Source organism: Cibotium barometz, chromosome 35 (genome assembly GCF_041138505.1).
Source record: "Cibotium barometz isolate CiBa-2024 chromosome 35, ASM4113850v1, whole genome shotgun sequence".
NCBI lineage: Eukaryota > Viridiplantae > Streptophyta > Polypodiopsida > Cyatheales > Cibotiaceae > Cibotium > Cibotium barometz.
This window is the reverse complement of record NC_141080.1, coordinates 11,438,827-11,456,083: the sequence shown is the minus strand read 5'-3', so window position 1 is coordinate 11,456,083 and position 17,257 is coordinate 11,438,827. Positions and strand designations below refer to the sequence as shown.

General features: G+C 44.6%; 1 protein-coding gene across 1 annotated transcript; it reads right to left on the bottom strand.

Moving 5' to 3' along the window:
• Positions 1–588: 588 nt before the first annotated feature.
• LOC147618155 (Ribonuclease III family protein) lies at positions 589–16,970 on the bottom strand. The gene is made up of 5 exons (XM_086774574.1): positions 16,108–16,970; positions 15,003–15,207; positions 14,702–14,902; positions 1,337–1,423; positions 589–1,217 (listed from the first exon to the last, which is right to left on the bottom strand). Exons 1-5 carry the CDS (start codon positions 16,911–16,913, stop codon positions 903–905), a joined length of 1,614 nt encoding a protein of 537 aa, XP_086630700.1. The 5' UTR covers positions 16,914–16,970; the 3' UTR covers positions 589–902.
• Positions 16,971–17,257: the final 287 nt, after the last annotated feature.

Below are 17,257 nucleotides of genomic sequence, written 5' to 3'. Positions count from 1 at the left end.
AAGAGGTTGATAAAACTGTTTGCTTGCTTGATATAACTACTCTCGCTTCCCAAATTGTCCCCATTCAATTCACAAAGGCAAGCCAAAATTCAATGTTCTCACTTAATGATTAAAACCTTTCCTCTAAATTCAATTATTCATGATGAAGGCCGATAAGAGGTCAATTAAGCGTTGAGATGCGACTAAAGACCAAAGAGAGATGAGGCAGACAACAAACCCGTGCAAAAGATCACTCGTTAATCCAATTCTCTTCCAAAGTTCTTCAAAAAGCCAAAGTTTCTTCCATAATGCATGCAACAAGCTAGGCAAACACTGCACTTCCATATACTAAACATTCACTATTTTAATAAATTGAGGAAGCTCCAACATCAATGGGATCAGCGCCACAAAAGGAAGAAAAGGTGGGCATCTTCGAGTGAAGGCAAGGAGTAGACGCAAGCAATGATGCTCAAATTGGAGAGCAAACACGTTTCATTTAATTTTACAAAAGAAAACCCAAAGATCCAATCTACTGCTCTTACCCTCGTGCACACGCTTTGTATCATTGCTTGCCAGTGAAGTGGCAGTTTCATCACAAGGACCGCCACACAAACAAATAGCTTCTTTACTAATATAGCACCCTACTTAAACGGCTTTGAAAAACAAAAGAATTTGATCCTTACATGAGTGAACTACAAGAATTCTTGGCCTGTATTCACATCAGGAAAATTTCGAGTGGACATTGTGAGAATCTAGATCGGCTCAATCTAGATCATCAAGGCTCAAGGTTATGATCCACACATTATATGGTGAGGTTCAATGCCTCACCATATAGGCATCTTCCTCGGCTTCTTGCTAGTCTTATGCAGTCATCCGCATAGGCATGAACACATGGGGTCAAGCAAAAGATTGGGAAAATTGGACTAGGGTGGCGTCTGCAGCCGTTCAAAGTCGAAAAGCTCAAACATAATGCGTCTAACCTCTGCCTTCCCATAAACAGTATAGCCGAAACCATGCAATGCTAGTGACACACCCGTGGTAGCAAAGTTCCTGAGCCGCCTCGCCTTTTCAAAGAGCTCCTGGCGTGCCTCTGAATACATTATAAACTTTTGCAGCTGCTTCTCACGAAAGTACTTTCCACAAACCCTGTTAAACAGAAGCCTGCGGTGCTTTTCTGCAATAAAGAAACCAGGTGCATCCAAGTGCTTCATGAGCAGCTTTTCTGCCATCACAACATCCTGCACAGTACCCCCATCCATTTTGTGAAAAGCCCACAAGAAAAAAAAAAGCCAGGCAACCACAGAAGAAGACGCACGGGGGAAAGAGGGGGGGTGTACTATAAAGACATAAAGAATACCTGGATCTTTGATCCCAAATACTCAAACCTCTCGTTGCAAAACCGAGGATGCTCCACCTTGTACATTGAAGGGTGAGTGAAACAAAGCTGCAAAAGTACTTGTGTCAAAGTAAACCACTGCTTCTTTAAACACCTCCAAAACACAACAGTTATATTTTGTTTTAGTTAATAGTGTGTCATGATGCAAATACATGTGACTGTTTCAATATTTTTAATGCTTGTTCATGACTGAGCCCTTGGTCAGTCCCGAAAGGGGTCCCTACATAACTGCTACTGACTTGATGGAATGACTTGATAATGACTGAATTATAGTTTGATGCTTATATATATGTGTGGGGAGCTGTCGGCCAGCCACTGGACAAAAAAACATGATGTTTACTTGACTTAAATGCCACACTTTTTGCCCCCTTTTCTGCTGGCCTTCACAAGACTGCTGTCATCTGGCTGCACAGGTCCCTATGCTGGCTGTTGCTGCTGTCAACAGGTTCCCATGCCCCTTCCCATGCTGGTTATGCTGCTGAAGATGATGATGTTGATGCGCAGCTGCTGCTGATGATGATGATGATGCTATGGCTGATGCTGAAGGCTCACTTCTTCGAGCCACCCCCTAGCTTGGGAGAGAGTGTCACGTGCATCCCGCACTTGGATGCCACGTGGACATATTTGTACAAGCAAGTGCAGGACCTAGAGTGGAAACTAGTCCCTTGTGAGCCCCAATCTAGGACGAGTCAGCAAGGGCTCCACTCTAAGCCTCCAAGGTCAGGTGTACGGGTCCCATACATGGTCTTGGTCAGGTGTGCAAGTCCCGCACATGAAACAGTGCCAATCCTTACTGTGAGTCACCCTCTGGAATGATGACAGGTGTTCCGGGTGTTCGGCTGTAGCCAGATACCAGGCATCTGAGAAGTAGAGCATGTAGTTCCATGTACAAGGGCCAGCTATGTGGGCTACCCCAGAAAAGGGTTTGAGACCCTTGTCTACCAAGGGGGTAACCATTATGGGTCACCCTAGGGCCAAGGAGGCCCATGGCCAAGCCCAACAGCCACATGATGGTTGGGCATGCTGTCGGCCAGGCCTGGAAGGCCTGGGCAGCAAGGCGGCCAGGCCTAGAAGGGCTAGGGGCCAAGTCGGCCAGCACCCAGGCAGGCTGGAAAGCAAGACAGGCCAGCATGCAGGCCTGGGCAGCAGCCTGCACAACATCTCCAAGGCGGGTAGCCAAAAGGGAATAAGGTGCCTATTTGATAGACATAATAAACAGGTCGTGGTGGGATTTATCCAGCAGGCCGACCCCTGTAATCATCCATTGACCAGCACATATGAAGACTACATAAGCATACGCTAGCAAGTCTTCTAGGTATCTCATAATTCACAAAGTGCTGAAGGTATTCAAGGGTCAGGACAGCCACGGGAATTCCTAAGCAAAGGTGAGGCTTGAAGGTCAACAACCAGATCATCTATAGGCTGAAAATCTACAGCCAAGAGAAGATCTGAAGATTTGAGTCTTTTCTCATCATTCAATAAAGCAAATACACCATCATTGGTGCGGACCCTGCAAAGGGTATTTGGGACCCAATCGGGTGCATAGTCACAAAAAAACACGTTTCGCGATTTCGAAACCTACGAAACGGCAAAACTCCTCCATCACGGACGTTTTACCCAAATTTGATGTAGCGTTTTCGATCTGCCTCCCCGCTGTTCGCCACACGTTTGCTCACCTCGCCCACAATCTCCTCGCCACGTGCTCACCTGGTCGCCGCCTGGCCGCCTACTCACGATCTGCTTGCAGGTCGCCACCCAAGTGCCCTTGCTCCTCTTTTCTTCTCCCTTCTTCTTGTCTCCTCCTCTTCTTCTCCTTACTCCCTTCTTCTCCTTCATCCACTTCCTCCCCTTTTCCTCCCTTCTTCTCCCTTCTTCCCTTGTTCCATTTCCTCCCCTTTTCTTCTCCTTCGTCTTTTCTTCCACTTCCTCTCCTTTTCCAAATTTCCCCTTTAATCCTATAAATCTATTTTTCTAGCCTCAAATTCCATAATGCCTCGCCACAACAGAAATGACCATAATACTTGGAATGTGTGGGATGACACCATATTCATCCACAAGTATGGGACCTCCGGCACCAAATGTGTAGTGTGCAAGTATTGTGGAGATGTCTTGCATGGTAGTAGCACCCGTGCAAGAGCTCATTTCACTTGGGAGGGAAAGCAAGGGTCACATGGATGCTATTGTGTGAGTGAGGTCGTTTCGGCGGAAAAATTTCAAGAAGTGCGTCCACTCATGCGCCCTCCACTACCTTGAGAGCGAATTGAGGAGTGTGTAGAAGTTGCAAAGCAAATTCAGAGAGGAGGCGGGCAACCATTGGCCCCAAGCTCACAACTTATCCTATAATGTGGCATTTTCTAGCCATGTGGAATCTAACAATGCCAATCATGGCTTGCAAAAGGATGGATAAGGTAACTTGGTTGTCACCAATAGTAATATTTTCGAAGAAGAATGGGAAGTTGTATGTGTACCGCTATGGATGGAGCACCCTCACGTGCGGCTATGGTGGATTCTCCTCATATGGTGAGTCTTTATCAAACCTTCCCATAGATGAGACTCATGACACACTCCCTATTCCTTCAAGCACATGGCCTTTTCAAGGCTTCAGAAAAAAGAGGGGTAGTGTCATGTGCACAATGTGTATCTACCGTGTGCTACACACACACAAGACTAGCTTCGAGGTTTGGGAAAGCTTGGAGCTAGGCAGGCTGATTGGCGAGCTAAGTTAGGGATAGACTAACGAGCGGGCACCCAAGTATGGACGGGCGGGCGCCCAAGTGTGGATGCCCGATGACCGGCCAAGAGCCTATAAAAGGGTGGCCAAGGTTAGTCATTAGTCATATAGAGTCTCGCATGATTTGTGAGAGCTCTATGGTCAGGAGCCTGGATCTAGTGCAGACGTGCACCTGCTTCACGCAGCTGAGGCCAGCAGCAGTCTCAAGGCCCGCAAGGGTAGCTTCGTGGCGGTATGGGACGTGACGAGGTAGAGATTGGTCGGTACATCCATCTAGTTAGCTCAGCTCGTGGCTCGATGGAGACAACCAAGTCTTGTGGGCTTGCCCACGACTGTCATGTTTGGGAGGTGAGTCAGGCTTGCACCCCCTTCTTGTTTGTTTGTTTTGTTTGCAGGTTTCGAGTCTTGGAATGAACTTGCGGTAGTAAGAGCATAATCCAAGAAAACTACAGATCTCATGCACCGAACTCAATTCGGGCCAATTCCGAATTGCATCAATCTTTGCAGAATCCATCCGCACTCCATCTTTGGACACAATATGCCCAAGATAATGTATCTCTGACAAGAAGAACTCACTCTTCTTTGCATTTATGAAGAGTTTATGCTTATGGAGCTCTTCAAAAACAATAGCCAAATGAGCTTTATGCTCTTCTTCGGTCTTCGAGAAGACTAGGATGTCATCAAAGAAGACACCTGTAAATTTCCTGTACCCACGGAATATGCGATCCATCATTCTATTGAATGTAGCCGGGGCATTTGTAAGACCAAAAGGCATAACAAGATACTCATAAAGCCCAAATGCTGTCCTGAAAGCAGTTTTGTGTACATCCTCAGGCACTACACGCACTTGATGATATCCACTCTTGAGATCAATTCGGCTTAAGCATGCCGATCCATCCAGCTTGTCAAGGATGTCGTCTATGCGTGGAATCGGAAACCGATTCTTGATGGTAAGCTTATTCAAAGCTCTATAATCCACACACATACGAAAGGATCCATCCTTCTTTTGAACTAAGAGGACGGGTAACAATATGGGGAAGAGCTTGGCTGAACCAAACCCTTCTCAAGAAGCTCATTCACTTGCTTCATGATCTCCTCTTTTTGGGATGCACTTACACGATAGGCTGGCCGATTAGGTGGTGAGCTACCCGGCACAAGATCAATGCGATGATCTTCCGGTCGTATAGGTGGCAACTCATTTGGTAACTCATCAGCAAAACAATCATTGTGCTCAAAAATTTCAGTCTATCATTACTAAGAGTGTTTACATGTACATCATTTTCCTCAACCGGATCTCGTACAAAAATCAAGTACGCAAAAATACTCTTTTTCATTACTTTCTTAATTTGTACATGAGATACAAGGGGAATGGTATCACCCTCTTCACCAGCATCAATTACATGTTCTCGGCCTTTATGCATGAAGGTGATCCTGTCTTGTAAGCCTTGCATGGATCAATACGTGTATGCCAAGGCTTTCCAAGCAATACATCACAGCCATTCAAAGGCGCCACAAGAAAATCCTCATGATCCACATAGCCAAAAATAGGCATGACCTGCACTTCTCTACCAACAAAGGCAGCCCCTGTTTCAATTTGAGGACCCATGTCCTCCACTTCAATACCCAAAGCAGCTGCCATCTGAGTGGATATGAAATTCTCCGTTGCACAATCATCAAACATAAACAAAGCGGGCTGATTCTTGAGTTGTTCCCAAGCTTTGCATACAACCCTATCTTTGCTATCATGTGAAGTGTTGCCCTGCACATCCGGAACCATATGCACATTTTCAGCCAGCAATGGCATTTGACATATATTTTGACCACTGCCATAAACATTGTATCCTTCACAGGCTACATGTGGTATTCCCGCATGGCGTGAAGTCACTGATTGTTCCTCTCCCATAGCGAGATTTATCCTCTTAGACATAAGTTCTTGTTCGGACACTTGTGGGGATTCCAAGACATGTGGGATATTTGCCTTTTCTGCATAGGCATCCTCGGTACGAGCCAAGTATGCACGTGTTGCATCCCTCGGTTGCATCTGCAACTCTTGAGCAATCATTGCCATTGCATGATCCATATAAGATTCAGCTTTCTTGGCCTTCAAACGATCATGTACCAATGGATCCTCGCGGCGATAGAGATTCAATTCTTCTTGTTGTGCATAGAGAAGAGCCTGCATACGAGTAAGTTCAGCCCTCAAGACTATGGACTCCTCTTCTTGCATCTTCTCTTTGCCACGGGACGGCTGTCCCACATATTCATGTTCCCTATTGTGCACCACATGAGTTTGCTCATCCTGTAAAGCATTGGAGGCATGCATTTCAATGTCCCTGCCTCTTGTATTAGCATCTCCAACATTCATTGTATGGCTGTCCATAATGTTCTAAGTGTAGAGATAGCTAGTGTTCACGGTGATCGTCTCTCACAATAGAAGTGAAAGAGAACCGTATGCTCTAATACCAATGTAACTTGGTTGAACACAATGCTAATCAATACACTTAAATACACTAAGATTTGAAGGACACTTGCTCATATACAAGAAGTAAATTGCTGAATTGACAAGAGACACACAATGAGCCAGAACGGCCGACTCCTCCCTTGAGTAAATTGTATTACTATTGGAGAAATTCAATACATAGCTTCACGGGCATCCATTGCCAAATCCTCCATGCCAATGCATATGAAATTCAGCATTTAGAAAACAATGGTATGTCGATGTAGATCACCAAGAAGCTGCCTTGATGCCCGGCCCGTCTTCAGTGCCCATATTCTCTACCATTGGCTCTATGTTCTACCAAGCAAGGTAGCAACATCTTCAAGAGCACATAGGACAAGAGAAATACTACACAGGGCGGCTAAACAAGGAGTCCTGCCCTTCTACTGAATACACATTGTCCAATTAGCTTACCAGTCTTCATAGAAGTTGTTGCAAGCGGAAGCCTTCGCGTTGGAAGCTTTAGAAGTGTCAATATCTTCGATTTGCCGCAATCCTTCGCGACAAAAATCTTCAAGAGGATGAAGGGAACCCTGGGAAAGCTTCCCCTATGGTTCAACTTGAGAAAGGAAGGCTGAAATTAGGGTTTTCAACAAAAAGACCAGAAATTACAGCAAAAATGAGAGCTGTTTTGCTGAATTTCAGTCATTGGGAGTGAGTAGGAGAGTGATTAGCACTTGGAAACACTCTTGGAAGCTTGGAAAACACCCTAGCAAGTTGGGTATGGCTATGGAGAGCTTGGAAATGGAGAGAAATGGTGGAAAAACAGAGTTTTTAGCCTCCAAAAATCCTCATGAAGAGAAAACACGAATTTTCTCTTAATAAGTGAGTGAATTGGGGTCCAATCAGGTGAGGGGACATGGGGAGATGCCCGTTTATGAGTAAAAAGGGACGATCAGATCCTGGACATTGAGTCTTGTCCGCCTCGGGACTTCAGTGAGTGTGAACTTGGAAGCGGTCATAATTTATAAGTGACTTTTGAGCGCCCAAACTTTAATGAAGTGGGAACGCACTCACTTATAAATATTGGCCAAGTCCTAAGGGCTATTTGAGCCTAGATTGGGTAATACTTACCACCTGTTCACATGCCACATAACCATGTCAGCAGACAGTTTCACACGCACGGTTCACGGGCGGGCGTCCCCTTACCCAGAACTACACATTGGTCAAGCAAGCATGAAAACAGCATGCAATTTCAATTGCAAGCAAGCACATAAAGATGCTATGCAATGCAGCATTGGCATGAGCAATTTCCGTTCATGAAACCATATAAGATCAGGCGTTTCCAGGCAAGTATATGCGATACCAGACCCAGTGGAAAGCCAATCCTCCAGGCGTTTCCGGGCATGTACACAAAGGCACAAGTCCCAGCGGAAAGCCAAGTCCTCCAGATATTTCGGGCATGATAATGTCAAGTCCCAGCGGAATATCATATCCAACTATGTAGCATGACACGTGTCAATCACATGCATAGGCACATTCCATAAGCCATGGACACCAATCCAATATGTACATAGTGTGAAAGCAAGAGTGAACCATTCGGGTGGCCAAATGGTGACAGTGTGTATCTACCGTGTGCTACACGCACACAAGACTAGCTTCGAGGAAGCTTGGAGCAGGCTGATTGGCGAGCTAAGTTAGGGATAGACTAACGGGCGGGCACCCAAGTATGGACGGACGGGCGCCCAAGTGTCGATGCTCGATGACCGGCCAAGAGCCTATAAAAGGGTGGCCAAGGTTAGTCATTAGTCATATAGAGTCTCGCATGATTTGTGAGAGCTCTATGGTCAGGAGCTTGGATCTAGTGCAGACGTGCACCTGCTGTAACATGCGGAAGCTCTGGGTAGTCTTCTTTCAGCCCTAAACACTCTTGGAAACTTTCTGATGCAAAACGCACCATCTGATGCAAAAACGCAGGTAGAGAGAGAGTAGAGAGAGTGAGTGAGAAGTGCTGGAAATTCAGTATATACTATGGTACAAAAAGGTACATATCTGCAGCCCTAGGCTGCCTTCTAGAAAAGGTGGTAAAACACCCAAAATTCTGCCCTAGACTAGGACCCTACTGATCCAAACCCCTAGTGGGCTGAATGATTAATTCTATGAGCACTTGGTGCCTTTTATAGGATTCTTGGACAAGGTAGGAGCTGGCCGACTGCTGGTCGGCCAGTTCTGAATACATTAAATGACTTTTAACTCAGCCGACTTGGTCCTCCTCCTGGATCTTGATGCGCCTGATGCTGCCCTTGTTTGCTGGTTCAGCCGACCACCTCCATGAGCAGCCGACAATCCCTTCTGTGCAGCCAGCACCAATATCCTGCAGCCGACACACTTCTGATCTTCAGCTTGTTCTCCACGCCAGTCTCCAGTCTACACTGCCACAAGTGCTCTGTACTCTTTCATCTTGGTTCTACTCTTTATCTGGCTGCCTCTTCTGGATCTAGCCCTGAGAATGTCCATGGCATCTATGATGCACATGACAACTGCTTCATGGAGCCGAGGCCGGCAGCAGTCTCAAGGCCCGCAAGGGTAGCTTCGTGGCGGTATGGGACGTCACGAGGTAGAGATTGGTCGGTATGTCCATCTAGTTAGCTCAGCTCGTGGCTCGGTGGGGACAGCCAAGTCTTGTGGGCTTGTCCACGGCTGTCATGGTTGGGAGGTGAGTCAGGCCTGCACCCCCTTCTTGTTTGTTTGTTTTGTTTGCAGGTTTCAAGTCTTGTACCAGGAGCGTTCCACGAGAAGATCCGATGGGGTTTTGACAGGTAGACCATCCTCGCATGGTAATCAAAGCACTCTTGCATCACAGTATGCTCCAATGCTAAAGCAAGAGGCACAAATCACCAAGCATCAATTCTTCTATCAATGTAATCTTCCCTTCAACATTGCTCGTGTGCCTGCATACCATAAGTTTTATAATGCATTAGTTGTCTCGCGGCCGCCACAGGAGCTTCCAGCTTAAATCCCATCATCTCTGAGTCTTTGACGACTACACACTTGACAAATCAAGTCAACCAAATAAAAAATGAGTTGACGGGATTGAGGACATGTTGGCAGTGGTATGGATGCTCTATCGTTTCCGATGGATGGAGTGACATAGTAAGCCTCCAATCTTCTCCTTTTTTCCTTTGATCTTCTTATGCATTTGTAATTTGTGTTACATCATACACTTTGACACCTTGTTTATCATGCACTCTAGAGGCGGCAACACATGACCAATGTCTTGGTCTCTTCTTGTGACAGCATAACATTAGTGCATGTTGTTGATGCCTCGGGCCCCTGGTTTGCGTATCACGGGTGAGTGGATATATATTATATGGACACATTCGGCAAGCTATTGAGGTTGGCTCACAACATGTGGTCCAAGTCATCACCGACAATGGATCGAAAAATAACATAAAAGACAATACCTCAACATGCGTAGAAGAACATGCTTTAAAGCTGTTACAATTCTTTTTCTCGAGAATTTAATATTTTCAAGAGTTATTTAATGTTGAAGTACGTTTTCTCATGCTGACATTAGATTGATGCGAGTTATTCACATATTATTAATACGATTATATCTCGTATTAATAGTCATTTCTGTTTGGATTATTTCTCAACGATGTTTTCATGATATTTTTTACCATTGTTTAGCCATTCTTTTTGGACATGTTTCTTAATTTCTTTTGATGGCTATAATCTGTGTTCAAAGTGTGTTTCACCTTTGACACTTTTCCATGATAATTTATTTTGCACTTGTTTAAGTGTGCTTTGTGCTTACTTTCTTAAGCCTAAGACAAATTCTATCATGGGTTAGTTGATCGGTTTGTTTTGGTGGATTTTATTGGATGTTTTTCAAGTTTTATGTACTCTTGTACATATTCCAACTCAGATACCTAGTTGTTTATGTATCTAGGTGAGTTATTTTTTCTACCCCAACTTTATTGTGTTTATTGGATAGTTATCATTAGAAAGACACCAATAATTCAATTTCTTTTCTAATGATGTACTCGGAAAGAGTTATTCCTTGATGTAGTCTTAGGTATATAGAGACAGGTTTTAGTATGTGAGTCTCTGGGATAAGGCCATTTTATTCCTTTAATACAGGATTTTATTCATATTTCCTAGACGGCATACTAGGGAGTTTCAAATTGGTAAGGTATGTATGGGTGGTATCATGGTGGTATGGGACGCTAGTGATCCCTCACATATATTATCTTATGGGATAATTTGGGCTCAAGATTGTTGGTTTGCTTACATCACTTAGCATCTTGACCTCAACATTCAAAGACAATCTCATTTTCTAAATTCACTAGAAGTTATAGTGTGGACATTCTCTAGATAAACTTCTTTTATCTATAGCCTGCATGTATTGATGAGTGTAATATCGTCGACATTTTCACTTGTTGAAATTTCTTTCTTCAGAGTTCAACGAGTTTATCTTGTTGTGTTCAGATAAGAAAATTTGGATTCTTCCTTTGTTGGCATTTCTTTCTCTAGTTTCGTACTTAAGGTGATTTATACAATCAACCTGATGGTTTACAGATGGGCATATGTGACTCATCGAGATGCTGATGACTCTCTATGTTGATATGGGTAACTCGGGATGTCGATTATTCCATGTGCAGATGTGGGTACGTCGGGACGCCGATGAATCTCTGGTTTCTGCTGTTATAATGCTATGTTTTCCTACTTTATTCCGAATGGTTTACAACAAGGAAATTACTTTGAGTATGAATTCCTCTGATCATCTGCAGTCTGATGGACAAACAGAGTGTATGAATCAGATTGTAGAAAAGATGCTTCGTACATATGTCTCTCGAAAAGCATCAAATTGGAAAAAATATCTTCCAATGATACAATTTGCCTATAACAGTTTTAAACATACGGCTATTGGTTTTAGTCCGTTCATGCTTATGTATGGATATCAACCTAGGACACCTATTGATATCGGTCTTAAGGACATCGAGCTTAATGCATCGAGGGATTTCTTGCGTGATATGCAAGAAATGCTAACCGAAGCTCGGGATTCTATCAAGAGTGCTCAAGATAGGGCACAGTTTTATACTGATAGGGGACACTCATCTCGGTCTTTTGAACCAGGAGCGTTGGTTTATTTTAATGTTCCTAAAGATTCTCAGACTTTGTCAATAGGAAAATGCTCGAATTTATCTCCTAGATATTGTGGTCCATTTTGATTTATACATCGGATTGGCACGGTTGCGTTTGAACTTAAACTACCTCCACATGTTAGAGTTCATCCAGTTTTTCATATCAATAGATTGAAAGGAAAACTAGGAGGTGAGGATAACATAGTTAGTCCTTAAGAACTCGTTGAAGTCGAAGATTTATCCTATGTTCCACATGAACCTGATAAGGTACTTGAATTCGGGGAAAGGAAACTTTGTAGTTGACTAATCCCTGAGGTTAAAATTGGGTGGAAAGATAGAAAAATAGAGGATTCGACTTGGGAGTCGGTTGATATTGTTCAGTGCAGTTCTCCTTCTTTTCATTGCAAGAGTGCAATGTTTTGAGAGAGGGAAAGTATGTTATATGCACATTATGTGTGCATATACTAGAAGACTAACCCACATTAGGCTTGTGAGCATGGGAGCATGGGAACAAGCTCTAGTAGAGCATGGGTTAGGACTAACCTTAAGGGTTAAGGTTAGGGTCAAGCATCCAAGGGTCACACATGGGAAATGGAGAGTCAAGAGTCACTTGAGGGCCCTCCTATATAATAGGGGCATGGGGCACACTCAAGGGAGGCTTGGAGGCCAAGGCTATGTTATCTTGAGGCTTAGGCTATGGTCTCTTGATGTTAGCTTGAGGTAAGGTTATGTTAGGCTCTCTTGTGTAGAGGATCATATCTACTCACCTACCATTTTACACTATTACTAAACAAGTTGCCGCCTAGTTTCTTTACTTTTGTCACATTGATCATTAGTTTAGAACCTATGCCTAACCTATATGAGTGTGAGTGCCAACTCTTGCGCTTCGCTCGAATGCATGACCAATTTCATCTCAAGAAGTCATCCTCTTCCTCCTCCACTCAAGAGGGGACCCTTGTGTCCAATACCACCTCTACTCAAAAACGACAGCAAGGAAAGGGGAACAGCAACTCAAGTAATCAAGGCAAACCTCCCGGCAACAATACTGATTCCAAAAACCCTGCCTCAACACCCATTCCCCAATGGTAAAATATTTCCAAAAAGAACAGATTTTGCACTTATTGCCAAATGCTTGGACATTTTGATGATGAGTGTGTTTTTAAAGCCAAGGAAAATAGAGGCAACACCTCCAACACCACTAACTCCAACCGCCAAAACAACCAAGGTGGTAGCAATGCCCCAAATTGAAGATCAAGAGGGGGTAATAATCCAGCACCTACTTTGCAGGGCTCCCCGCCAAGGACCCAGCAACAAGGCAATGGTTCAACTTGGCCACGATCCTCTCAGTGGTGATCCCCTGGTCAGGTTGCTCAAGCCCCACCCTCCCAGTCAGTTTCTTTCACCACCCCGGAAGAGATGTCTGATTGGTCTTCCCTTACACCTCATCCCGGCCCCTCGGCCAATTTCGCTCAGGTCACATTTAAGGTTGACTCTAGCCAATCCTCCAAAAAGAAAGAAGAAACAAAGACCTAGATGAGGCCATCCGCGGGGGAAAGCCTCTACCTTCATTCAGATCTATCAGTTACCTGACAATCCTCCTATGCCCATCATTGAGGCCCATCCAACTCTTCCCTATGGTCATCCGGTCACTTGGGTAGTTGACAGTGGAGCTACACACCAGTCGCCAGGCACCTAAGCGATTGATACCATGTTGGAGTATGCACAGGCGGAAGCATAGACAATACAAGAGAGAGAGAGGGAGCAAAGGAGATAGAGAGCTTGTGGACAAGGTCATCTTTTATAATAGCATGAAGCTTTACAATGGCAATAGCCAGCAAGAGGTGATGTACAAAGTGCAGGGATTGGATAACATGAAGGCCCCTTTTATAGTGATGAAAGGAGGCTGGCCGACTGCAGAAAGAGCTGGCCGACAGCCTCTCATGACCTACTAAAGGGATAAAAAGTATAAATAGCATAAATACCGAACACATGGGCACACCCCAAATACACAGAGATGCACAATTTCTAACAGTTTCCAGATTCCACAGGTTCTTCTGGTCAAGGATAAAATCTGCATTGTACTCAATTCAACTTCATAATAAAGCACATACATTGCAAGGTTGGGGCCCTTCATTGAGTTATTGGGCCCCAACCGGGTGTCTAGAGTACTATTTCTCTCCTTTCCTCTTCAACACTAACGCTAACACACCAAAGTAGCTAATCACACCCCTTAAACATGCATCTTCCACTAGCCCATGTAACACAAGGTTGATGTGCTTCATGGCCTAAAAGCTTCTTTGAGAGACCGAGGCCATTATGAGAAGCCAAGCTCAAGCCCGTGCCTCGATGCCAATCTCAGTAATGTGTATTTACATTTCAAGGTACAGAAACAAGTGTTTAGGTGCATTATGCAACGACTACATTACATAGTTCACCTTGTGTCCAGGTCCTAATGGCACTGGGTAGACTACTCTTGTTCTCTTGTAAACAAAGAGTGGTGAACACGACCACAGTTTACTCTGTGGAGGATGCATACAGGCTGCCCTATAAGATTCAAGATAAACTGAACCTAGAGAGTTTTGGAACAAGCTTTTGCATTCGATATGGTGTTGTATAAAATGTTTCATATGGAATGCAAAGTACATTACACATCAAAGGGTTCTGTACACATATGGAAAGAAACTATGCCTCCATTGGGGATTGATCGTGCATGCCTTACAAAAATGATATCCAATGAACCAGGCTCTCCTACTGTTGGCAAAGTTTTGGGGAATAGTAACTCTACATATATTTTGTGAAACATCTCAAAAGAAAAATTTCACTTGCGGAAACCCTCAGAAGTGAGAAAAATCATCTCAAAAGAAAGACTTCACTTACAAGAGATACTAAGAGCGTAAAACAACCTTAAACACAATTCCCAAGTGGCAAGGGCCTTGCCACATGGGTATTAAGGCAGTTTTGATATCACTTAGCTTAATTAGCTGAAGAATACAAGCTTATGTGTACCACACCTGAAGACCAAGCTCTAGCTCTGCATTTCTGGCCATCATAATGGCAGGATCTTCACCCAAAGTTGGCAGCGGATATCCCATTCTTTGGAGCACTTGGGGGAGGCTATCTATCTCCCAAAGATTCCCTCTAAAGCGTTGCATACCAGGTGGCACACATGCCCTGTAAAGCAGTGGCTTCGCAAAAAGAGCATCATCTGCACTCTGCAAATGCAAACAAGAAATTAGATGCTCTGTCCATAATGAAGAAGGAATTTTTTTATTCCCTAGAGATTTGTCATGGCTCATACAAAGCATTTCTTGCCTTGATAGTAGTAAGGTCTTGCCATTCCACTTGCTTTTCATCAAATGGAGCAAAGACATAATCGACATCTCCGCGACCTAGTCTTGCTCTTGGCTGGCAGGTTTTATCATCAGGATCCAACCCATATACTTCAAAAAGAAGCCGGTAGACTTCCCCCATGCCCATACAGAGATACAAAGCTCCAACAAGAGCCCAAAATACTCCCCTGGCATAACCATGAACTTTTATTAGAAAAGAACGTGCAAAATTGCTATCAAATAACCAAATTGTTTGTCATCCTGAGATTTCAATGGTGGACACTCTCTCTCTCTCTCTCTCTCTCATTCATTCATGTGCCAAGCCCGAAGAGAGATGAAAAGGAAAACACACAGTGAATTAGATTAGGGCATGCATAGAGAGATTGCAGCCACAAGAGTTTCCATCCTAACATACAAAAGCCTCATTGCTGCTAGATGCCCCATGCACTACCAAGTCAGGAACTGAATAGAGGGATATTGCTCACCTCAAAGAGCAAGTCATAAAAGTGGCTATTACAACAGATATGCAGGCAGCCATGTAAGACAAAGCAGAGAAGTAAAAACAAGCTTGAAGAGCTGAACTATTTATAAATCCAGCAGAAACTACTCGCAGGGAACCTCCTACTAGGAGCCATGGTCCCATGCCAAAAGAAAAAGAGGTTTAAAAAAAACTTATGAAGGACATGGGAAATCGTTTGCTTCAAATAAAGATGATGATTTTGGAAGGAAGCACCGTCTATGGGATTACTCAAGTAAGATAGCAGTGTTGAGATTGCTCCTATAGACTCAAGGACGCAGTGTTGAGCTTATCTTTTGGAACAGTCAAGGCTATCCCTGGCATAAAGGGGCGGGATATGGCTATGTGGCAATAGAAGTGTGTGTAAGCAAGTTCACACGTTGTAGGAGACTTTGGCGCCAAGCAAGAGGCAAACGATGGCAATTTTTCAGCTTCTTAAATGTTGAATTCTGCCAGAATGTTGTACATTCACGCAGAGGCTGCAAAAACTCCAAATAGTTACTTGGGCTCGTGCACAACCAATTCTTAACTCATCAACTCTCTCTCTCTCTCCATGCCACACATGTCCTACCTGACAGACTGCAGCCTCAAATCTGTTCTAGCTGTATCCATGCCATCCGGAAAGATAGGGCCATCCAGAGATGCTGATCTGATCCACTGGGGGAGCACCTTCTTGTTTATCAAGCCGAAGATGCGCTCCCTCATGCAAGCCGGGGTCTCTCGGGGGTACCGGAGCAGGAAAAACTCCACCAGGGCAAGCTCCAAGACATACTCTCCGAGAAAAGCTAGCCGGGAATGCCCAACCTTTACATACTTAGCCTTACCTCTTTTGCTCTCTGGGTGTTGAAATGCTAGAAAAATGAGGGTATCAAGGTGGAAGAGGGGGCTGTCTGGAGAGGCAGGGTTTTCCATGCCCGGGAGGGGGTAACCAAGCGCCTCTTTGATTTCGGGGAAGTTTTCCTCCATCCATTCTTCGTCTTCTGCGCGGAGGGGGGCATGGGGAAGGCATGAGCTGAGCAAGGGTAGGGTTTTGAGGGAGAGCTGGGGGCTTCGCAGGAACTTGTCTGCAAGGCGGGTGTCGTCCAGGGGGGGTTTCAGTATGGCGTCCCGCACACCAAGGAGCTTACGGCGAGGTGGCAAGGGCCTGCCCTCCTTCGTCATTATCCTGTTGCCCTTCCTCGGACGCGTGGTTGTTGCAGTCGTCGCTGTGATGCAGTGATGCTGCTGCTGCTGCTTGTGCTTGTATTGATCATGATGGCTTGATAAGGGTAAGCGTAGGAGAGCTGAAAAGAGCGTGTCTGAAGAGGAGAGAGTATTCTGCGTAGGCAGAAAGGAGGTGCTCAGTTTGCTGCAGCTGCACAGAGCCATGTCCGCCATGGTCTCGGAGTGACTCTCTAAGCAAGCATGCAAACCCACAATTGTAAGAGAAAATGTCAAGGTGGGAGTTGAAGATATACTCTTATCAAAATAATGTTTCCGAGCCAAAAAAAAAAAATTTAACTCCCCTTTGCAAATGGGTAATGTGTGTGTCCCTTGTCCCGCCAAAGTTGCGTGACGAGTTTATCAAGCCCCATGTCGTTCTCCTCAAACCTCACAAGCAGGCCTGAAATTTGATACCCATTTTGGGCGTCATCGACAAATTTGGGCGTCAAATACACCTTGCACAATGCTCTAAGGTGTCAACACAAAATCTTACCAATGGGACTAAGGCGTCAAAAGAA

What these genes read in the sequence shown, in the direction of transcription:
- LOC147618155 (XM_086774574.1), bottom strand. Translation starts at nt 16,913, where the DNA reads ATGGCGGACATGGCTCTGTGCAGCTGCAGCAAACTGAGCACCTCCTTT. An exon ending in TTGAGGCTGCAGTCTGTCAG is followed by an intron (nt 15,208 to 16,107) that starts GTAGGACATGTG and finishes TGGTTATGCCAG; the next exon opens with GGGAGTATTTTGGGCTCTTG. An exon ending in AAGACCTTACTACTATCAAG is followed by an intron (nt 14,903 to 15,002) that starts GCAAGAAATGCT and finishes TTGCATTTGCAG; the next exon opens with AGTGCAGATGATGCTCTTTT.